At 40.9% G+C, this 16,871-nt stretch overlaps 1 protein-coding gene across 2 annotated transcripts; it reads left to right on the top strand.

Annotated features, from left to right (window-relative positions):
- Nucleotides 1-398: 398 nt before the first annotated feature.
- On the top strand, nucleotides 399-16,612 carry golga3 (golgin A3). 2 transcript variants are annotated; one of them, XM_026187436.2, is made up of 24 exons: nucleotides 399-632; nucleotides 1,575-1,854; nucleotides 2,881-3,021; nucleotides 5,154-5,266; nucleotides 5,695-6,413; nucleotides 6,648-6,756; nucleotides 6,897-7,203; nucleotides 7,294-7,496; nucleotides 7,606-7,743; nucleotides 7,948-8,109; nucleotides 8,218-8,586; nucleotides 8,815-8,892; nucleotides 10,160-10,423; nucleotides 10,522-10,616; nucleotides 10,850-11,066; nucleotides 11,620-11,763; nucleotides 12,442-12,639; nucleotides 12,755-12,871; nucleotides 13,141-13,280; nucleotides 13,408-13,540; nucleotides 13,829-13,951; nucleotides 14,063-14,227; nucleotides 14,628-14,794; nucleotides 14,938-16,612. In XM_026187436.2, exons 2-24 carry the CDS (start codon nucleotides 1,686-1,688, stop codon nucleotides 15,125-15,127), a joined length of 4,461 nt encoding a protein of 1,486 aa, XP_026043221.2. In that variant the 5' UTR covers nucleotides 399-632; nucleotides 1,575-1,685; the 3' UTR covers nucleotides 15,128-16,612. The 2 variants fall into 2 exon arrangements, with proteins under 2 accessions (XP_026043221.2, XP_026043219.2); XM_026187434.2 differs by having other exon boundaries at nucleotides 2,881-3,147.
- Nucleotides 16,613-16,871: the final 259 nt, after the last annotated feature.

Below are 16,871 nucleotides of genomic sequence, written 5' to 3'. Positions count from 1 at the left end.
TGTCGTGATTTCTAATACTGACTTTCAAGTTTGTTTTAAATTTTTAAAACAGAGTTTTTAAAGACAGGAGGAATAACTTGAGACTCTTGAACAGTGCTGTACCAGTGAAAGGGCTTTACCTTTAAATAAAAACGTAGCTCAAATCCTAGATGTGGAATCTAATCTAATCTAATTACGTTAAGTAGTGGCGTGATTTAATCGTGTGTATATTAATGCATGTCCGTGCACCGTCTTGGTAAGTGGCACCAGCTGCTTGTGACGGTACTTTTGGTGGTTGCCACAGCTGCAGGTTGACAGCACAGCTGGAAAGCAGGGCGCAGTATTTGACCACAAGAGTGAAGCATTGTACCACATCCGAGAGAGTCACCGGAGCGGCTGTCCGTTCCTTATTATGGGTCGTGTAATACATGTATTATTGCTATATACATCTTCAGATATTGCGCGGCTTTAAAATATATGTTTTTCTATTTAAATTTAAACATTTGAGAGTACACATAGACAATCAGTCAGTGACCCGACAAGCTTAGTTAGTTGTTTCAAATAATGTATTGTTTGAGCCCAGTGTTTCTAGTCGGACAGAAAAGGGACCGAAACTAAACAGCCACGTAGTAAAAGGCGAAGCTCGCAAGAAGGTGAGTATTTGTTGTATTTTGTAGCATTTATCTGTGATATATTTTATAATTTATACTAGGGTTTGTAACAAAGGTGAAGCCAGGTGTTTCGGCGAATGACTTTCAGAAAATGGTCCTATGAAGGCGTGAAGGCGATTCCAGGTTGTAGCAATTCTTAGCTTGACAGGTCCCGTGGCTAATTAGCACTCACGTTAGCTTCACTAGCTAGTGCTACCCACCTAAAGTTTAGTGCGTCTTTCTTGTCATTGCCAGTTTTATATGAAGTGAAATTATTCAGCCTAGTCGCTGGAAATATAGGGGCTTTACAGTAATGTTTGCCATCAACTGTCTTGCTTTTTTCCCCGAGATGCCGACTCCGAGTCTGAGTCTGAGTAGATGCTAGCACCCTAGCTACTAGCAGCAGTTGTAGCCGCTGTGCGTCCAGCGGCTGCACCAGTCTTTGCAGCACACCCTATGAGTCAAAGGTTACCATTTATAGTAGGATACGATAATAATATAACATGTCACGCGGAAAGGCTTTGCAGAGTACTGCTGTCACTGTTTTTTAATCTTCGGAAAGGCTTACATGTAAATATCAACTGTGCTTAATAAGGCGTATCTCTGATAGGGTAGGTTGTACACATGCCCTCACAGATTTACTTCAGTGGTGCGTGGCTGACAAATAGGCGATAAGCCGGGGAAACCTTTGTTGCATTTGTTTTTAAAGTACACATAAATTATTGCAGAGTTAAGTTATATTTAACCTGAAAAATCCACTTACCAAAGTAGTTTGTTAGTATTTAATTATAGCTTATAAAAGCAGACTGTTGTTACGTAACCTTATTAGTGGGTAAAACAGATCCCTGGTGAGTCGCTACGGCTTCTTCTGTGTCGCATGTTGATCTTTCTCATGTGTCGTTAAAAGTTGTTATATATTTTCTCTCTTCTTGTATGTGCTTGGAGGTGCTCCTGTAGACTGACATGCTCTCAGCTAATCTGCCTCCTAAGAAGATGGCGTAGTGAGATGCCCTTTCAAGAAGTGCACCAGCAGTGCTGTGACTGTTACTTCTCTTAATGGAAGTGGATACTGAGCAGTCAGTGGCAGCCCAGATGGAGGCCAATACTTATCAAGAGGACCATGTTATAAAATCCAAAGAGGCTCAAGCCCATGCTGTGGAGCGTGAAACGACATTTAAAAAAGGGCTGGAAAACCCAAAGGATGCAAAGGGGGATATTCATAACGGTGAGTAAGCATGCTTTTCTGGAAAGGATCACTCATTCCTAGATTGTGAGGTTCTGAAGTGTAATGGTGTCTCTTTTATCTAACACTATTTTGCCATGCATGACCTGTTTTGGTGGTTATGACGAGCCTCTCTAGGCCATCTGCAGCTCCATGTTGCACAGGCCTTTGAACAAGCATATTATATAGCTGAGCTAAATTCAAAATTTTCATCATCTGTTTACAGTGTTTCAGTTTGGGGGTTTTTGACAGAAAAAATGTGTACAGAATGTATCTAATTGTAACGTATGTAAGTGTACGAGTTTGAGGATACACATGAGACAAACTGGAAAAAGTAGCAGGAAGATTTTCTCACACAGTGCGTTACCCAGAAATACAAAAGCTTTACTGAAAAGTGTACAGAAATATTTTTTGTAATTATATTTGGAAAAAGCATTTGAATATCTCATTTATTTTCTGTACATTTAAATATCCATAATTACATTAGCAACAAACAACATCATTAAAAAAAAATTCTAACAAGATATTACGATTTTACCGCAAATAAACTCCTCTCAGCGGGACATTTCTGGGATGATTTCTTCAGTTTTGAATGACAGCTGCTTGGCAGACGTTCCCGCATTCTATTGCTGAAAATGAATCCCGTTTTCTCCATAACTACTTCAACCAGTGACAAGAGGACATAGAAAATGTCTGTCATGTAAAATGAACAAACCACTTCCACCGCTGACAGAAAATGGCACGTTTTGTCTGTAGTCTGTGGGTAACAAAGAAAATAATTTCCAGTCCCTTTAAATGTGTTTGTGTTGCAAGCTGAATCCCAGTTTTGCTCCTATAAGAGTAGATGCAGCTAGGAGGGATGCTTCAGTAACAATAGTGTTACATGAGTGTTTGTCGTTGCCTTATTGTTGGTTGACAAAGTTGTCTAGCCAGTTTGACAAAAGAATCACATCCACTCAAACTAGTTCACAAGAATTTCTCATGACTAATTGTTGGATTCCTGAGGGCTTTCCCCCCTTCCTCTTTCAGGTCCTGTCAATTCAGATGTGATGCCAAATGGAAATGGACTGGCAGAGGGCTTTGATACTGCAGGGGACACCCTGCCTCTGACAGCTCCTCCCCAGAGCACCAGCTCCCCTGTCAACTCGCAGAACCGCGAGCCCTCCCCAGGTGTGGCTGCTTATCCACCCATGATGCTAGAGAAGTCTGAGGGGGCTAGTGCTGAGGTCACGGTTCACAAGAGTGATGCATTGCAGTCACTCAGACTCAGTATGCCTATGCAGGAGACTGAACTGTGTAAGCATAAATTTATGTGCAGTGAATGCCCCCTCTATAACCCTTTCTATTCTAACCTCCCGTTTTGATGTGGAGTGTTTTGGTCGTTGGCTCATGTACAAGTGTTTGCTTTAACTCCCCTGTCTGTGTGTTATCTGGACTGAAGGATTCAGTGAGGATTTCATTTAGCTGTTTGACTTTACCTCCTCCCAGCAACTCCCATAGCAGTCTTTTGTTTAACTAAAATTTTGTGTGGGTGCTTTTTTTTTTCTTTTTCTTTTTCAAGACACTATTTGAATTCACGGCTTTGTTTTGCTACTAATCGCTCTGATACATTATCTTTTACATGGTATTTTTAAAAATTGGCACCATTGCCTGATTCACAGTTATGAAAGCTTATATTTTTAAGCATGGCAATAACTGATTTTGTTTGCCTGCACATTATAACTCCTACAGAGAATCAAAATAACTCCACAGGAAAAACCCACATGAAGTATCTCTTAATTGTTGGTGAATACACAGCTCTAATTCAGTGTACATCTATTGCAGTGTTATAGCTGCGTACCTCTATACCAGGGGTCGGCAACCTGCGGCTCCTTAGTGCTTATACTGCGGCTCCGCGTGGTTTGGGAAAATAAATTAGGAGTATTTAGTTGAAGTGTAATTTATTTATGTTAGTTCTTTTTAACTTGTAGTTCTAAATTGGAAGATTGTTGTGATATTGAAATATAAAAATACAATTATATTTTATTATTTTTTCATCGCTCAAAATAAGCGTCACACTGGCGGAAGCCGGTGTACCCGCCGAAACGCCTGCATTTGCCGAGACTTTCAACCCCAGGTAGGCCAATTATGGATCTTCGGATCCACATTATGTCGGCAGCTCCACTGTGAACTATGTTACAAACAAACACCGCTCACGCCTCACAGACGACAGCTTACAGTCCTGCGTGAAGATGAATGTGACTTCTTAACAGCCCCGATTTGCAGGCGCTGTGCGCAGAGGTTCAGGAGCAGAAGTCCCGTTGTAAACATACCACGGCAGACCCGACGATGTTTGCATGAACACGCTTTTCAGCATCTCTTTATTGACCACTTTTCACACACGGTTGCTGTACGCACACAGCCGGCTGTAGCTTTTCAGCTCACAGCCCGACACACACCAACACAACAGCATAGAGAGCACAGACGTTAAGGCGGCGAGGCGTGATTGCGGGTGCTGCTCAGGTGCGTCCGCCTCCCCTACAGACCACGCCTTGCCACACACATTAACCAGGTAAAATACATATTCAATTTTGCAAACATCAATTTTTAAATTTTTTTTAGCAGCATAGTTCTTTTATTTTTTAAAAGTCAGATCAAGGCTCCAAAAGCCCAAAGGCGATATAAGGGGGGCGGCTCACAACAGTTTTTGTTTGCTGGATCATTTTAGTTCAGCTTTCCTTTTGTTATATTTCTTTAAGAGTTCAAAATGTGTTAATAACATCAATAAAATGTAATTTTCTCTGTAGCACTTCATGGATTTCAAAAGCAACACACCTTAGTTGTTCGCATAAAGGTAAAAAACAATATATACAGTGTTATCTTCATTTTAGATGTCAAAAAATATTTGCGGCTCCCGGTGTTTTCGTTTGCGTGGAAACCGGCTCCAAATGGCTCTTTGGGTGTGAAAGGTTGCTGACCCCTGCTCTATCCTATAGGACGCCTTTAATTTTATGGGTGTAACACGCAACAGTTATGTAACACCTGCTCTAAAAATGCCATTAATCCTTAAGTCAAGTGGCAAACCTTGACTTACTGCCCATGGCCAAGTATTAAAATAACTAAAATTTGAATAATTTGTTTACCATTGTCATTTGAGAACCAGGCTTCAAGCAGCTTCACTCACCACCATGCCAAATTCCAGCGTTTGCATTCGTGACATAACAGCCTGTTTAAATAATCTGCTTTGCTGTAGTTGGATAGTATATGTTAAGCGGTAGCATTTTTCTCTTTGTTTTAACATTCCTTGCCCTTCATCCTTTCAGCCAACCAGAAACCATCACTGGAGATGGAGAATGAGGAGAAGATTCGCCTAGAGGCTCGCCGGCGCCTGGAGGAGCAACTAAAACAGTACAGAGTGCAGAGACAGAAGGAGAGGGTGGGTGAATGCAAAGGGAAAATGATGTTTTTCTGGCAAAAATTATACACAGAAACATTGGCACCATGGTGAAGGAGCAAAGTTATATCACAATATTTACATGATAATGTCAGAGAAGCAGTCCTTGAACGTAATCTTAGGAGAGGTAGAGTGATGCACCAGCACAGTGTCACTTGTTTCTGCTGATTTACTTTTTCCTGCCTTTTCCTGTGAAATTAGTTTAACTTTTTGGCTATGTTTGTGACTGAGATTAGTAATTGTACAGTAATTACTGGACTTATTCTAAGTTCTTTTACTTGATGTGAATATAAATATTTACACATTTATTCGGTTATTTTTGCTGGACACTCATTTTACCAATTAAAGAATAGATGTCATTTTTTTCTTTTTGTTTCAAATACAACCTCTGATTCTCTCCTGTTTTTTAGTCTCATCGTACCACCACCAAGAGCAGACCATTCAGTACCCTGGATCCAGAACTTATGCTACATCCTGAGGCATTACCCCGGGCTAGTACTGTTGCCATGACCAAGGAGTATTCCTTCCTCAGGACCAGTGTCCCACGTGGTCCTAAACTTGGTAGCCTTGGAATTCCTCCTCCCAAAGAAAAGAAGTCCAGGTCACCTCGCCCTAACAAGATCCACTCCTTGGCTGATTACAAGTCTCCTGAGAGTGGTGGTGGTGGTGGTGGTGGAGGAGGAGGCATAAAGGCAGCAGACATAAGCTCTGTCAACTCCACTATTAGCTCTGTGTCCACACTGTCTGAGATCAGTGTGACGTCAGAGTGCGGTACTTCTGAGACAGAGGCACAGTCCGGTGCTCCCCTCCACGTCCGGGACAGTGTGTCAGAAATTGATGGCAGTGAATCAGGGGTAAGGCCCGGGAATGATGGCAACGACAGTGACAGCTCTTCCTACAGCAGCGTGTCTACCAGGGGAACCTACGGTGTGCTCTCTGCAGCAGTGGAGAGGCAGCAGGGGCCATACACAGTAGATGGACGCGAGATCGCCCCTGAGGCCATGGGTCAGTTCCCTTCCCTTCAGGAGGTTCTGCAAGCAGCCACTGAAGAGCAACACTTCCTGGAGCTGGAGCAGGAAAGAGAAGGGACAGCAGAGCCTCGTAGCCGCAGGGACAGCTTCTCCAGCAGGTGACGATTTCTTACAAGAAAGGCAAATCAATAAATGTTTGAATTTATTATTTGAGTAGTGAGGCTGGTAAAATATTAGTGCAGTTGTGGTTACTGTGTATTTTCACAGACTGAGTATATGAGGGAACCTGAAAATTTTCATTTTGGAAAAAGATTGATATGTATAATCTTTTGTTGAACCTCTCAACTCATTTGTTTGATCGTATTCACTGAGGTTGTTTAAATTTGTTTTAGTGTTTCTTTGGAGAGTTCTGTGATGGGTCATGATGAAGTGCTCCAAGTGTTGAAAGAGAAAATGAGGCTTGAGGGCCAGCTGGAATCCTTGTCATCTGAGGCCAATCAGGTAATGCAAACCATCAGTAATATTTTATTTATTTTTTTGGTCTTCAGTTCCTAATATAACCTTGTGGGCGACCAATATTATACAAGTACACACTGAAAATAATCGGGCTACATGCTATAACCACCTGCCCTGTTTTCTAGGCTCTCAAGGAGAAGACAGAGCTTCAGGCCCAGCTTGCAACAGTGAATGCACAGCTGCAGGCTAAAATGGAGGAGGCTCAAGTCAGCAAGGAGAAGCAGAGTGCCCTCACTACAGAGGTTGGCACACTACGGCAAAGCTGTAGCCAGCTAGAGAAGGCTATGGTAGAGCTCCAGAGCAGTCTAGAGAACAAGAATGCCAGTCTGGCTTCTCTAAGCAATGATCTAAAGGTTGCTGAAGACCAGTACAACAGGCTGATGGGGAAGGTGGAGGAGATGCAAAACGCTGTAACCTCAAGGGACAATACAGGTGAGTGATGGAGACTCAAATGGCTGAGTGTATATACTCACCTCCACCTCATATTTTTCAATTTTATGTTTTGATCCTGCGCTTTTGCAGTTCAGGAGTTGCGTCAGCAGATGGGTGGTCTTCAGAGTCAGCTTCAACAGGTGCAGCTGGAGCGCAGTACCCTACAGAGCCGACTGAAGACCTCCCAGGCCGAGATCGATTCACTTCAGCAGGTCAGACAGTGGTACCAGCAGCAGCTAGCTCTGGCCCAGGAGGCAAGAGTGCGTCTGCAAAGTGAAATGGCCAACATGCAGGTAAGTTTAATGCCCGTGCAGTTGGCTTTAATGTCACGGCTTGGCATTAGTTGTCATGCAGGAGACATAACTATTGACATGTCTGGTTCTGTTTGTTTTTTTTTTATAGGCTGGACAGATGACTCAGATTGGTGTTCTGGAGCATCTGAAGCTGGAAAATGTGACACTGTCACATCAACTCACTGAGACCCAGCACCGCTCCATCAAAGAAAAAGAACGCATCGCTGTACAGCTACAGAGCATTGAGGTATTTTCCAGCTTCAGGTTTAAATCTAAAGTCAAAACAAACTACACGTTAACTTTGTTATTTAGCCAAGGGAATTAAATAAAACCACTCAAAATATTTAAAAAAAAAAATCACAGGAATTGCAGTAAAATGTACTTTTAACCGTTTGTGTATCTCGACTATATTTGAACATTGTTTAAAGTGCTTTTACTCTCTGTAATGTAGGCCGACATGCTGACCCAAGAAGCTGCTTACAAGCAGATCCAGGATGCAAAGAGCATGGTGGAAGATGACCTGCAGCACAAGCTGGACGAGTATGAAGAAGAGCGAGAACGGTTAATAAAGCTTGCCAACACAGCCAGCACCCTGGAAAGAGAACTAGAGCAGGTAGTCATGCCAAATGTAACCGTGACTTATTTGTCACCCTGCATGTGCAATAAAATTCTTAGACGTAATTCTTCATTTGTAAACTCTGCTCTTAATGTTCTGTCTTAGGTAAAGCTGACCCTTTCCCAGAAGGATGCACAGCTGCAGACACTTCAGAAGGAACATCTGGAGCTGATGCGCCAGCTGACAACCACTCAGGAGAACTTGCACACCAAAGAGCAGTCCATCAACCAGCTAGAGGCCCGATACCAGGAGCTGGAGGCCCAGCTGGCTGAGCTGCAGACAGAAAGCACTGCCAAGGATGACAACATCCAGTACCTCCAGAACGAAAAGATTGTCCTTGAGGTAGCACTGCAGGCAGCCCGAGCAGACAAGAGCCAACTTGATGAGAGTGCTGAGAGGCTTGGCGAGGATGTTCTGGTGGCCTCAGATGTCTTGGATCAACTACGACAGGAAGTCCAAGTCAAAGCCAATCAGGTATGAGACAGAAGATGTGTTGAGGTAGAGTTAATTTATTTTACATTTACCTAAAATGTTTTTTGCAGTTTGGAAATGTTTGCAATAGGTCAAAAAGGCTTGTTTTTGTGCCTGAAGAATGAGGATTTACCCCTTTTTCTTCAGTGTAGTTAATATTAATTTAAACAAAACTCAAGTAGCATTGATACAACTTATAGTGAGTAATGAAACAATTGTATTATGTTACAGATTGAAACTTTACAACAAGAAAATAATTCCCTGAAGAAGCAAGCTCAGAAATTTAAGGAGCAGTTCCTGCAACAAAAGGTAAGACGCCTTCATAGCTTTTACATGACATTATATGCTGCCTGCAGCAACTCAGAAAGACTTCATGTACATTTATAAGCCACTTGTCAGAGTGACTCCCAGCTGGCTAAGGCTGTGGCTGCCGTGGGAGTATGTATTGTAGAGCCAGATGGCAGACACATTCTCTGGAGGAGAGCGGTGCTGACACGCCTCACTGGATTGAGCATTGTCCAAGGCTGCTTTATTTTGCATTGACAGACTGTCATGAAAAGGGTGGAGTTAGTTGACAGAATGACAGACTCATGCACTGCATTGTGTGCCTTTCAAGATTTGAGTTATTGTAGGCCCTCTTTATATGCATGCATTAACATCTTGGTCCATCAAATAGTAATTGAACTGTTTTGAGCAACACATGACAACCAAGTAAGTTTTTGTGAAAATGTCTCTATTATCAATAAACTAATCCTGAATGACTGAACTCTGTACCCTATTGCTAAGGATGAGCCCATCCACCCTTCGGAGAAAGCTAATTTCCGCCATTTGTATCCACGATCTCATTCTGTCTCCTTAAAAGAACCAGCAATAATAGTGTTAACCAAACGATCTGATTAACAGATTTATGGCGTTTCTCAACAACATTTAGGACACAAGAATTTACCAGCATTGGGTATCAATTAAAATTTTAACAATTAGATTAAATGACTGGTAAGTCTGTTACCGACTACTGACAGCAGCGACTATTAGTCGACTAGTCGTGCACATCCCTAATTTTAAACATGTACAGGATAAAAGTAAGCAAATATGGTATTTGTTGTCAATTTGTTAAAAAGCAATGTGCATTTAGTAGCACTTTAAAAAAAAAATCAGCAAGTTCAGTCTTAGAGAGATTTTTCATTTTCATGTTTTTCTTGCTAATTCATAAATGGCACAACAGACTTGTGTCCTCTCATTAAAAGGTTAGAATTATATTTGCCATCTTATAGGTTTTACAATGGTTCACTATAGCCATTTTCATTGGTGGACTGTGTTCATGTTTGGCCTGCAAAAATAAAGCTTATCCACTCCTCTATGAATAGACGGCATCAGTGAATTAAATCTCTCTCAAACCCTGGAGATGATGCAGCCCTGTCTCCTGCAGTGCTGTCAGTTCTTGTTTTTTCCCTGCTGTGTCAGTCAAGGCAAATATGAGTGAGACTACTTGCACATCTCCAAAGGAGCAAATGCCTCATAAGTATTTTGTTCCACTTTAAACCTTTTACTGGGGTTAAAAATGCCATTTACCTCACAGGTGATGGTGGAAGCATACCGCAGGGATGCCAGCTCCAAAGACCAGCTGATCAGTGAGCTCAAGTCCACCAAAAAGCGTCTATTGATGGAGGTGAAGGATCTGAAGCAGGAGCTACTGGCTGCTCAGGGGGAGAAGCAGAAGGCAGAGCTGGAGCAGACCCGGCTGCAAAAGGAAGTGGTGAGAGTGCAGGAGCAGATGAGTAACATGGAGGCCCATCTGCAAACCATTCAGAATGAAAGGGATCAGCTCGAAACCCAGATTCAGGTACTGTTTGTCTGATATTTGCTCATGGCATTACAGTATTATATAATAAAGAAAATATTATATTAACCTTGGGTGTTTCCCCCCCCCCCCCAATGCAGTCTCTACAGTTTGATCAGAGCCAGCTAGCAGCAGTGACACAGGAGAATGAAGGTCTAAGGAAACAGGTGGAGCAAATGGAGGCTGAAGCCAAGAAGTGAGTCATGTGGTCCCACAGTGATGATTTGGCCCATGATGCCCCTCTTTGTAGTCATTTGGTATTTATAAATAGAAATAAGGGGTAATGCCTAAACGCCTCATAGAAATAAAAGTTTGTATGTGTGATTTTTCTTTTTTTTTTAAATCCTCCTCAGAAATTCTGTGTTTGTTATATCAGGAATTAAAATACATTTTTATTTATTTTTTTCATTCATATGTTCTTTGAAATAGAGCCATCACTGAACAGAAGGTGCGTGTGAAGAAGCTGGGAACAGATTTGACCAGCGCTCAGAAGGAGATGAAGGCCAAACACAAGGCCTACGAGAACGCCGTGGGCATCCTGAGCAGGAGGCTCCAAGAGGCTCTGACTGACAAGGAGACGGCTGAGGAGGAGCTGGCTAAATTGAAGGCCCAGGTATCAGATGAAGGGAACAGCCAGGCCTTGCAGGTAATGAGCACTTCTTTTAAAGCTTCAAGCTGCAACATCTATTTAAAGAGTTTCAAGCATTAGAAGAAGTATCACTGTTAGAAAGCTATACCTGCTCTTATTTATTTAGTTTGTATCACAATAAATAAAATGGGTGCATTAACTCCTACAGACATGTGTTACTGTCTGTACACCTCGTTTATGATGGACAGCGCTTACATAGGTGGTAGGGATCATGTTAAAGTATGAGTCATCTGTCTTTCTCTCTAGTCCCTTTGTGCACTACTCAACTCTCAAATGTGCATTAACCTTGGTAACGCCAGGTTTATGCATTGCAACCATGTTGTAACAGCCCTCTCTACAGCTTCATTACATTTGCTAAAGTTAGTGTTAAAAATATCATCTGATTCTGAATGCGTGAGGTTTTTATTTTATTTTGACAGATTTTTTTATATGGATTGACCCGTATTCTTGTCATTTGTTACCATTTCTTGTCAGAAGGTTGTATGCCCCTGCATCGTGAATATAACTGTAGCTGTTGGCTAACTCAAACATTTATTTATTTGTCATACAGAAGAAGATTGAGACTCTACAGGCTGAACTGCAGGCTGTTACCAACAGCAAAGCTATGCTAGAGAAGGAACTTCAAGAAGTGATCACCCTAACGTCCACAGAGCTGGAAGAATACCAGGAGAAGGTTCTGGAGCTTGAAGATGAGGTAAACTTTGTTAATCTTTCATCTTATAGCTCATATACTTTTTTTTTTTTTCTCAGTTCAAACCTCTTTTTAGCCCCTTTCAGACATGCTTTTCTCTGTTAATCTCATGGCATCTTCCAGCTATCAACGTGTCTCCCCAGAATCTTGAGATGGGCATTTCACTAAAAGATCGTACGCTTTGGAGAACCAACCAAAAGGCAACAATACAAAACAGAAAAAAAGTCTTCGAGTGACACACTCTCCTGCTGTCCAATCTACTTGTGACAAACATGATTAATATACAAAAGAATAAATAAAATATACGTATGTTAAGATTTCAAGAACAGCAATCTTAAAGTATAAAATGCATTAAGACAATGTCACTTCATGTTCTGTCAATTTTTTTGCTAACACCGTGGCTTTTGTTGATGTGGGAATCATATAATGAAGACTTAAGGAAGATTATTGTAAAACGGGCTTACGTATGAATACCAGAATGCAATCACTGATAATAGACTGATAGGTTAGGTGTCCCAGAGCTTAGTTGGTTCATGAAAAAAGAAATAATTTCATGAACTTTTTCATCAATAATACAACTGTATGAGCAGTTTATTTGCACTTCTGAAATTATTCAGTTCATATGTTTTGTTTTGTTTGTTGTTTAGTTTTTTGTATCAATGACATGTATTGCTTCCACAGCTTCAAGAATCGCGCTGCTTCAAGAAGCGGATCCGAAAGTTAGAAGATGCCAACAAGAAATTGGCACTTGAGCTGGAACACGAAAAAGGAAAACTGGCCGGATTAGCTCAGTCCCACAATGCACTGCGGGAGCATGCCAACATTCTGGAGTCGGCCTTAGCAAAGAGGGAGGCAGATCTTGTCCAGCTCAATTTGCAGGTAAGAAAAAAAAAGGATTGCATCTAATAATATAGATGTGGGTTTTGTTTTTATTATCCTGGTGACACAAAGTATCATATTACCTGTAGACTAAACTAGAAAAGTGGGGTTTCAGGTTCAAGCTGTTCTGAAGCGTAAAGAGGAGGAGGACCAGCAGATGAAGCAGATGGTACAAAGTCTACAGCTGGCCTTGGAAAAAGAGAAGACCAAAGTCATGGACCTGAAAGAACAGGTAAGACTTCTGTGCTGCATATTAGGCTAAATTATGATTTCCTTCTCTTTAAGCTGAAGTACAACCTCAAAATAACTCCTATTAAAGTATTTTGGGAGTTAAATACTTTTTGTTTTGACACAAGACACAGCAAGAACCTGCTTACAATCTATAAATCGAACTGATAAACTGTCACATGCCTAGCTCAGTACGTTCTCCTTTTTGACACCAAATTGGGAGTAGTGTGGTCTTTGGAGTTCCCATATTGTTTTATGCAATGTTTCCTTTAGGTGGCAGCAGCAAAGGCTGAGGCAGCCCACAATAGACGGCACTACAGGGCAGCCATGCTGGAGCTGTCAGAGATCAAGAAGGACTTGCAGTCCAAAGAGGACCTGGTTAAAGCTCTGCAGAAAGAAGCCCACAAACTACAGTGCGTGCATTTGCCTGATTAAAGAATACTGTGACTTCAGGAAAATTTTAATGATTTCTAATCTAATACTGTGTTACATAACCTATAGTAATTGACGATTTTATAAGCTGCTTAACAAACTCTGCAGGGCTCAGGATGAGCAGCACGCTCAGGAGGTTGCCAGGTTCCAAGAGGAGCTGGCTGAGGCTCACTCCCAGCTCCAGATCCTCCGGAAACAACTGGACGATGAACTGGCAAAGCAGCCGCTCACTAACCAAGAGGCAAGTACTCGTTTTGGGTTACTTTACCTGTTAGTTGGGCTACATTTGTATTCTAACCAACAGAAGTCAGTTTGGGAAAAAAAATTTTTTTTTGTTGTGTGACTGTTGTAATATTTGATACTGATTAGCTGAATTGATTCGAATACAACACTTGGGGTTATGTAGTCCTTATTTCCTATAAACATTTCAGTGTTGCAGTTCGTTAAAACCTGTTTTAGTCTCCTTCCAATTTACTGTTGGAGATCACCTCTCAATAACACTGATGTCTAACACTGGCTGCTGGTTCAGGTTGAAGATTTGAAGTGGGAGGTGGAGCAAAGGCAGAGGGAGATTGAAGCTCAGAAACAGCAGGTGGAGATGATGGAGCAGTGCCACCACAGGGAGCTCGACAACCTACAGACAGCTCTGCAGGCAAGCTTTGACCTGATTATACAGTATAGGCACAGTGTCTCATGTTTCCATGTTTCTGTCATTTATGCCTCTTTCAAACCATTTACTGGTAAAATAAAATGTCTGACTCAGAATATTAAAGTGGAGCTGGAGTCGGTACAGGAGGAGCTGAGCAGCACTAGGAAGGACAAGTTTATGCTGCAGGCCAAAGTGGGTGAGCTGAGAAACAGCATGAAGACAGTCCTGCTTCAAAACCAGCAACTCAAACAGGACTTCAAACAGAGTCGTCTAAGGAAGGTGAGGCAACTTTTCATGCCGTGAACGGTTGTGTTATGTGACCTGTTTAGTGCTTTCTTAGTTCCTAGCTGTGAGATCATTTAAACTTCAGGAGTCCACTAAATAATGTACAGTAAAGTATTAACTGCTGCATGTGATTATTATGGTTTCTCCCTCTGCGAGAGTCTCGTCATGAGAGGTTGTTGTTAAAAAGATTAAAACCGAAGCAAATAAAACGTATGTTAATATTTCATATGGGTGCAACTAGCAATGGCTAATATGTTGTCATTTAGCTGGGTGTGCCCATTACTTTCTACAGTATGAGTAATGAAGGCATTCTGTCTTTTACAGAGATGTAAAGGTCAGTACTGCAAGTATAATGCCATATAAAAATAATGTGTTGTTGTTGTTGTTGGAGCAGCAGCGCATGGAACTGAAAAGTGACGGGAACCCATCCACCCCAGTAACGCCAGTTAAGATCCCAGACTGCCCAGTGCCTGCCTCCCTACTGGATGAGTTGCTGAAGCCTTCGACTTCTGTCAACAAGGAGCCACTGAACAATCTCCACAACTGTCTACGACAGCTCAAGTAAGATCTTTTTTCTGTGTGAATGATTTGGTTAAACATTATCAGCAAACCGACATGAAACTTTTTTTTTTGTAGTGCTGGGCAGTTATTCAAACGCCAGAACTGATGTAACAGTTTTTTTCTGTTGTTTTTTTCCCTTTCAGGGAGGAGATGGACAGCCTCCAAAGGCAGATGGAGGAACACACAGTAACAGTACATGAGTCAATGAGCTCATGGACAAACGCAGAGGAAGGACTGGATCAACTGAGGCTTCAAAACAACATCTCCAACTCAACAGAGCTAAACAACATGGAGGTGGAAAATAACAACCATGGGGAACAGCAGCAATCATAACTAAAGAACTTTTTTCTCAGGCCAATAGAGGGAGAGTGGAGTTTTATCCACCAAGGCACTTTTTAGCCCCTTACACCCTTTCTCTTTTAACAATTGCTGCCAACATTTGGCATTTCTCCCATCGGCACAGAGGTGCATTCGCAGAGTAATACTTTACATACCATAGCTTTATTCTTTCTTCTTTATTTGATGGTTGTTTTATTTGTGTTACGCCTTTGTCACATTTATTTATTTAGAGTTGAGAGATTACAACTTTTTGTTCCATGCTTCTTTTCCCAGTCTATACAAATCTTTCAGGCCATAATTTTTTTTTCCGTCTCCTTGTTAGTTTAGCATTTTTCCTCACAAAAATTGGCTACTATCCACGTAATGTTAGATCAGTGGCATTCATGCTGCTTAATGATGACTGGCTTCATTTAAAGAAGTGTTTTCAGCGACAGAAACAAACCACGAGGCCGCCTAAAGGCTGGCTACCACATGTTCTTCCATTTATGTGTGCCTGTCTATGAGTGAAGTCGTTCGTCTATGAAAAAACTGACATGGTTAAACAGGCAGCCTGTGTTAAAACTTTATCACTCCTGTTCATCAACTTTAAAAATTCACGCACAGTTGTAGTCAGTTATTTTGTATTGCCTCATGTTAAGATGCAGTGTTTAATATGTTTGCTGTGTCACCCTGGGTTCTTAAACTCTAAAAAACAACAAAAAAAACAACAACGTTAATATCAGTTTGTCTAGCATGGACGGCAGTAATTTGTACGCAAAAAAAAAAAGCCTTAAGCAGTCTTTAATATGGTATAAAGGACTAATTTGTTTGGGTGAATATATTTCTGCTGAGGTTGTGTGCAAGATGTCACTTGTTATATTGTATATATGTGTGACTGCTTACTTAAAACCAGTTTATTGTAAAATATGTGGATTACATCAACTGACATTGCACACTTGATCAAAACTGGACTGACCGAGGGGTAAAGTTGTAAGATGAAACAACAAAAAAAAAAAAACTTCTAATAACAGTAAGTGCAATCAGATGTGTTCAGTTTCTGTTACAGTTAATACATTAAGTTTGTATTTACAAAAAAATGAATACCCCTGAATCACTTTTTTTCTGTTTCATGGGTAATGGGATAAGTTAATTGTTGTTTCCAGAGGTTAATATATTATGTACATGTCCTTTTTTTGTACGATTGTTTATTCATCTTAATTGATAGTGTAAAGAAAAATGGAATCTAATGCAAACCATAAATTGGATAACAATAATAATTCTGCTGCAGCTGCACTAACATTTCAGTATAGAGTGGTTGTTGGATGATACAGTAGCTTTCTGCATGCAGTTGTGCTGCAGCTGCTGTGCTGATGCTCATTCCCACACTAAATGCTTAGGCAAATACCATGTTATGCTGATGAATTTCCAAAGGGACGATGCTTATTGAGATGAAGCAAATAACACAAAACATTAAACATGTTGATATACTGTGTTCCCATATGTTTTTGGACCGTGTTCTCTATTGCTTACAGCTTTTTGTTATATATATATATATATATATATATATATATATATATATATATATATATATATATATATATATTTTTTTTCCCCCAGACATTTTGACCCTGATTTAAAAAGATGTGATATTGGTATTTATCATAAAATTGCACTATTCATCTGTCACGGTGTGCCCATTCAAGTATAAGTTAAATATGAAACTCTGTAAATTACCCCGTATTTTTGTTTCCTGTTTCCA

Source organism: Astatotilapia calliptera, chromosome 12, assembly GCF_964374335.1.
Source record: "Astatotilapia calliptera chromosome 12, fAstCal68.1, whole genome shotgun sequence".
Taxonomy (NCBI): domain Eukaryota; kingdom Metazoa; phylum Chordata; class Actinopteri; order Cichliformes; family Cichlidae; genus Astatotilapia; species Astatotilapia calliptera.
This window is presented reverse-complemented; position numbering and strand designations above follow the sequence as displayed.

What these genes read in the sequence shown, in the direction of transcription:
- golga3 (XM_026187434.2), top strand. Translation starts at nt 1,686, where the DNA reads ATGGAAGTGGATACTGAGCAGTCAGTGGCAGCCCAGATGGAGGCCAAT. An exon ending in AGCAGTTCCTGCAACAAAAG is followed by an intron (nt 8,893 to 10,159) that starts GTAAGACGCCTT and finishes TTTACCTCACAG; the next exon opens with GTGATGGTGGAAGCATACCG. An exon ending in TTGTCCAGCTCAATTTGCAG is followed by an intron (nt 12,640 to 12,754) that starts GTAAGAAAAAAA and finishes GTGGGGTTTCAG; the next exon opens with GTTCAAGCTGTTCTGAAGCG.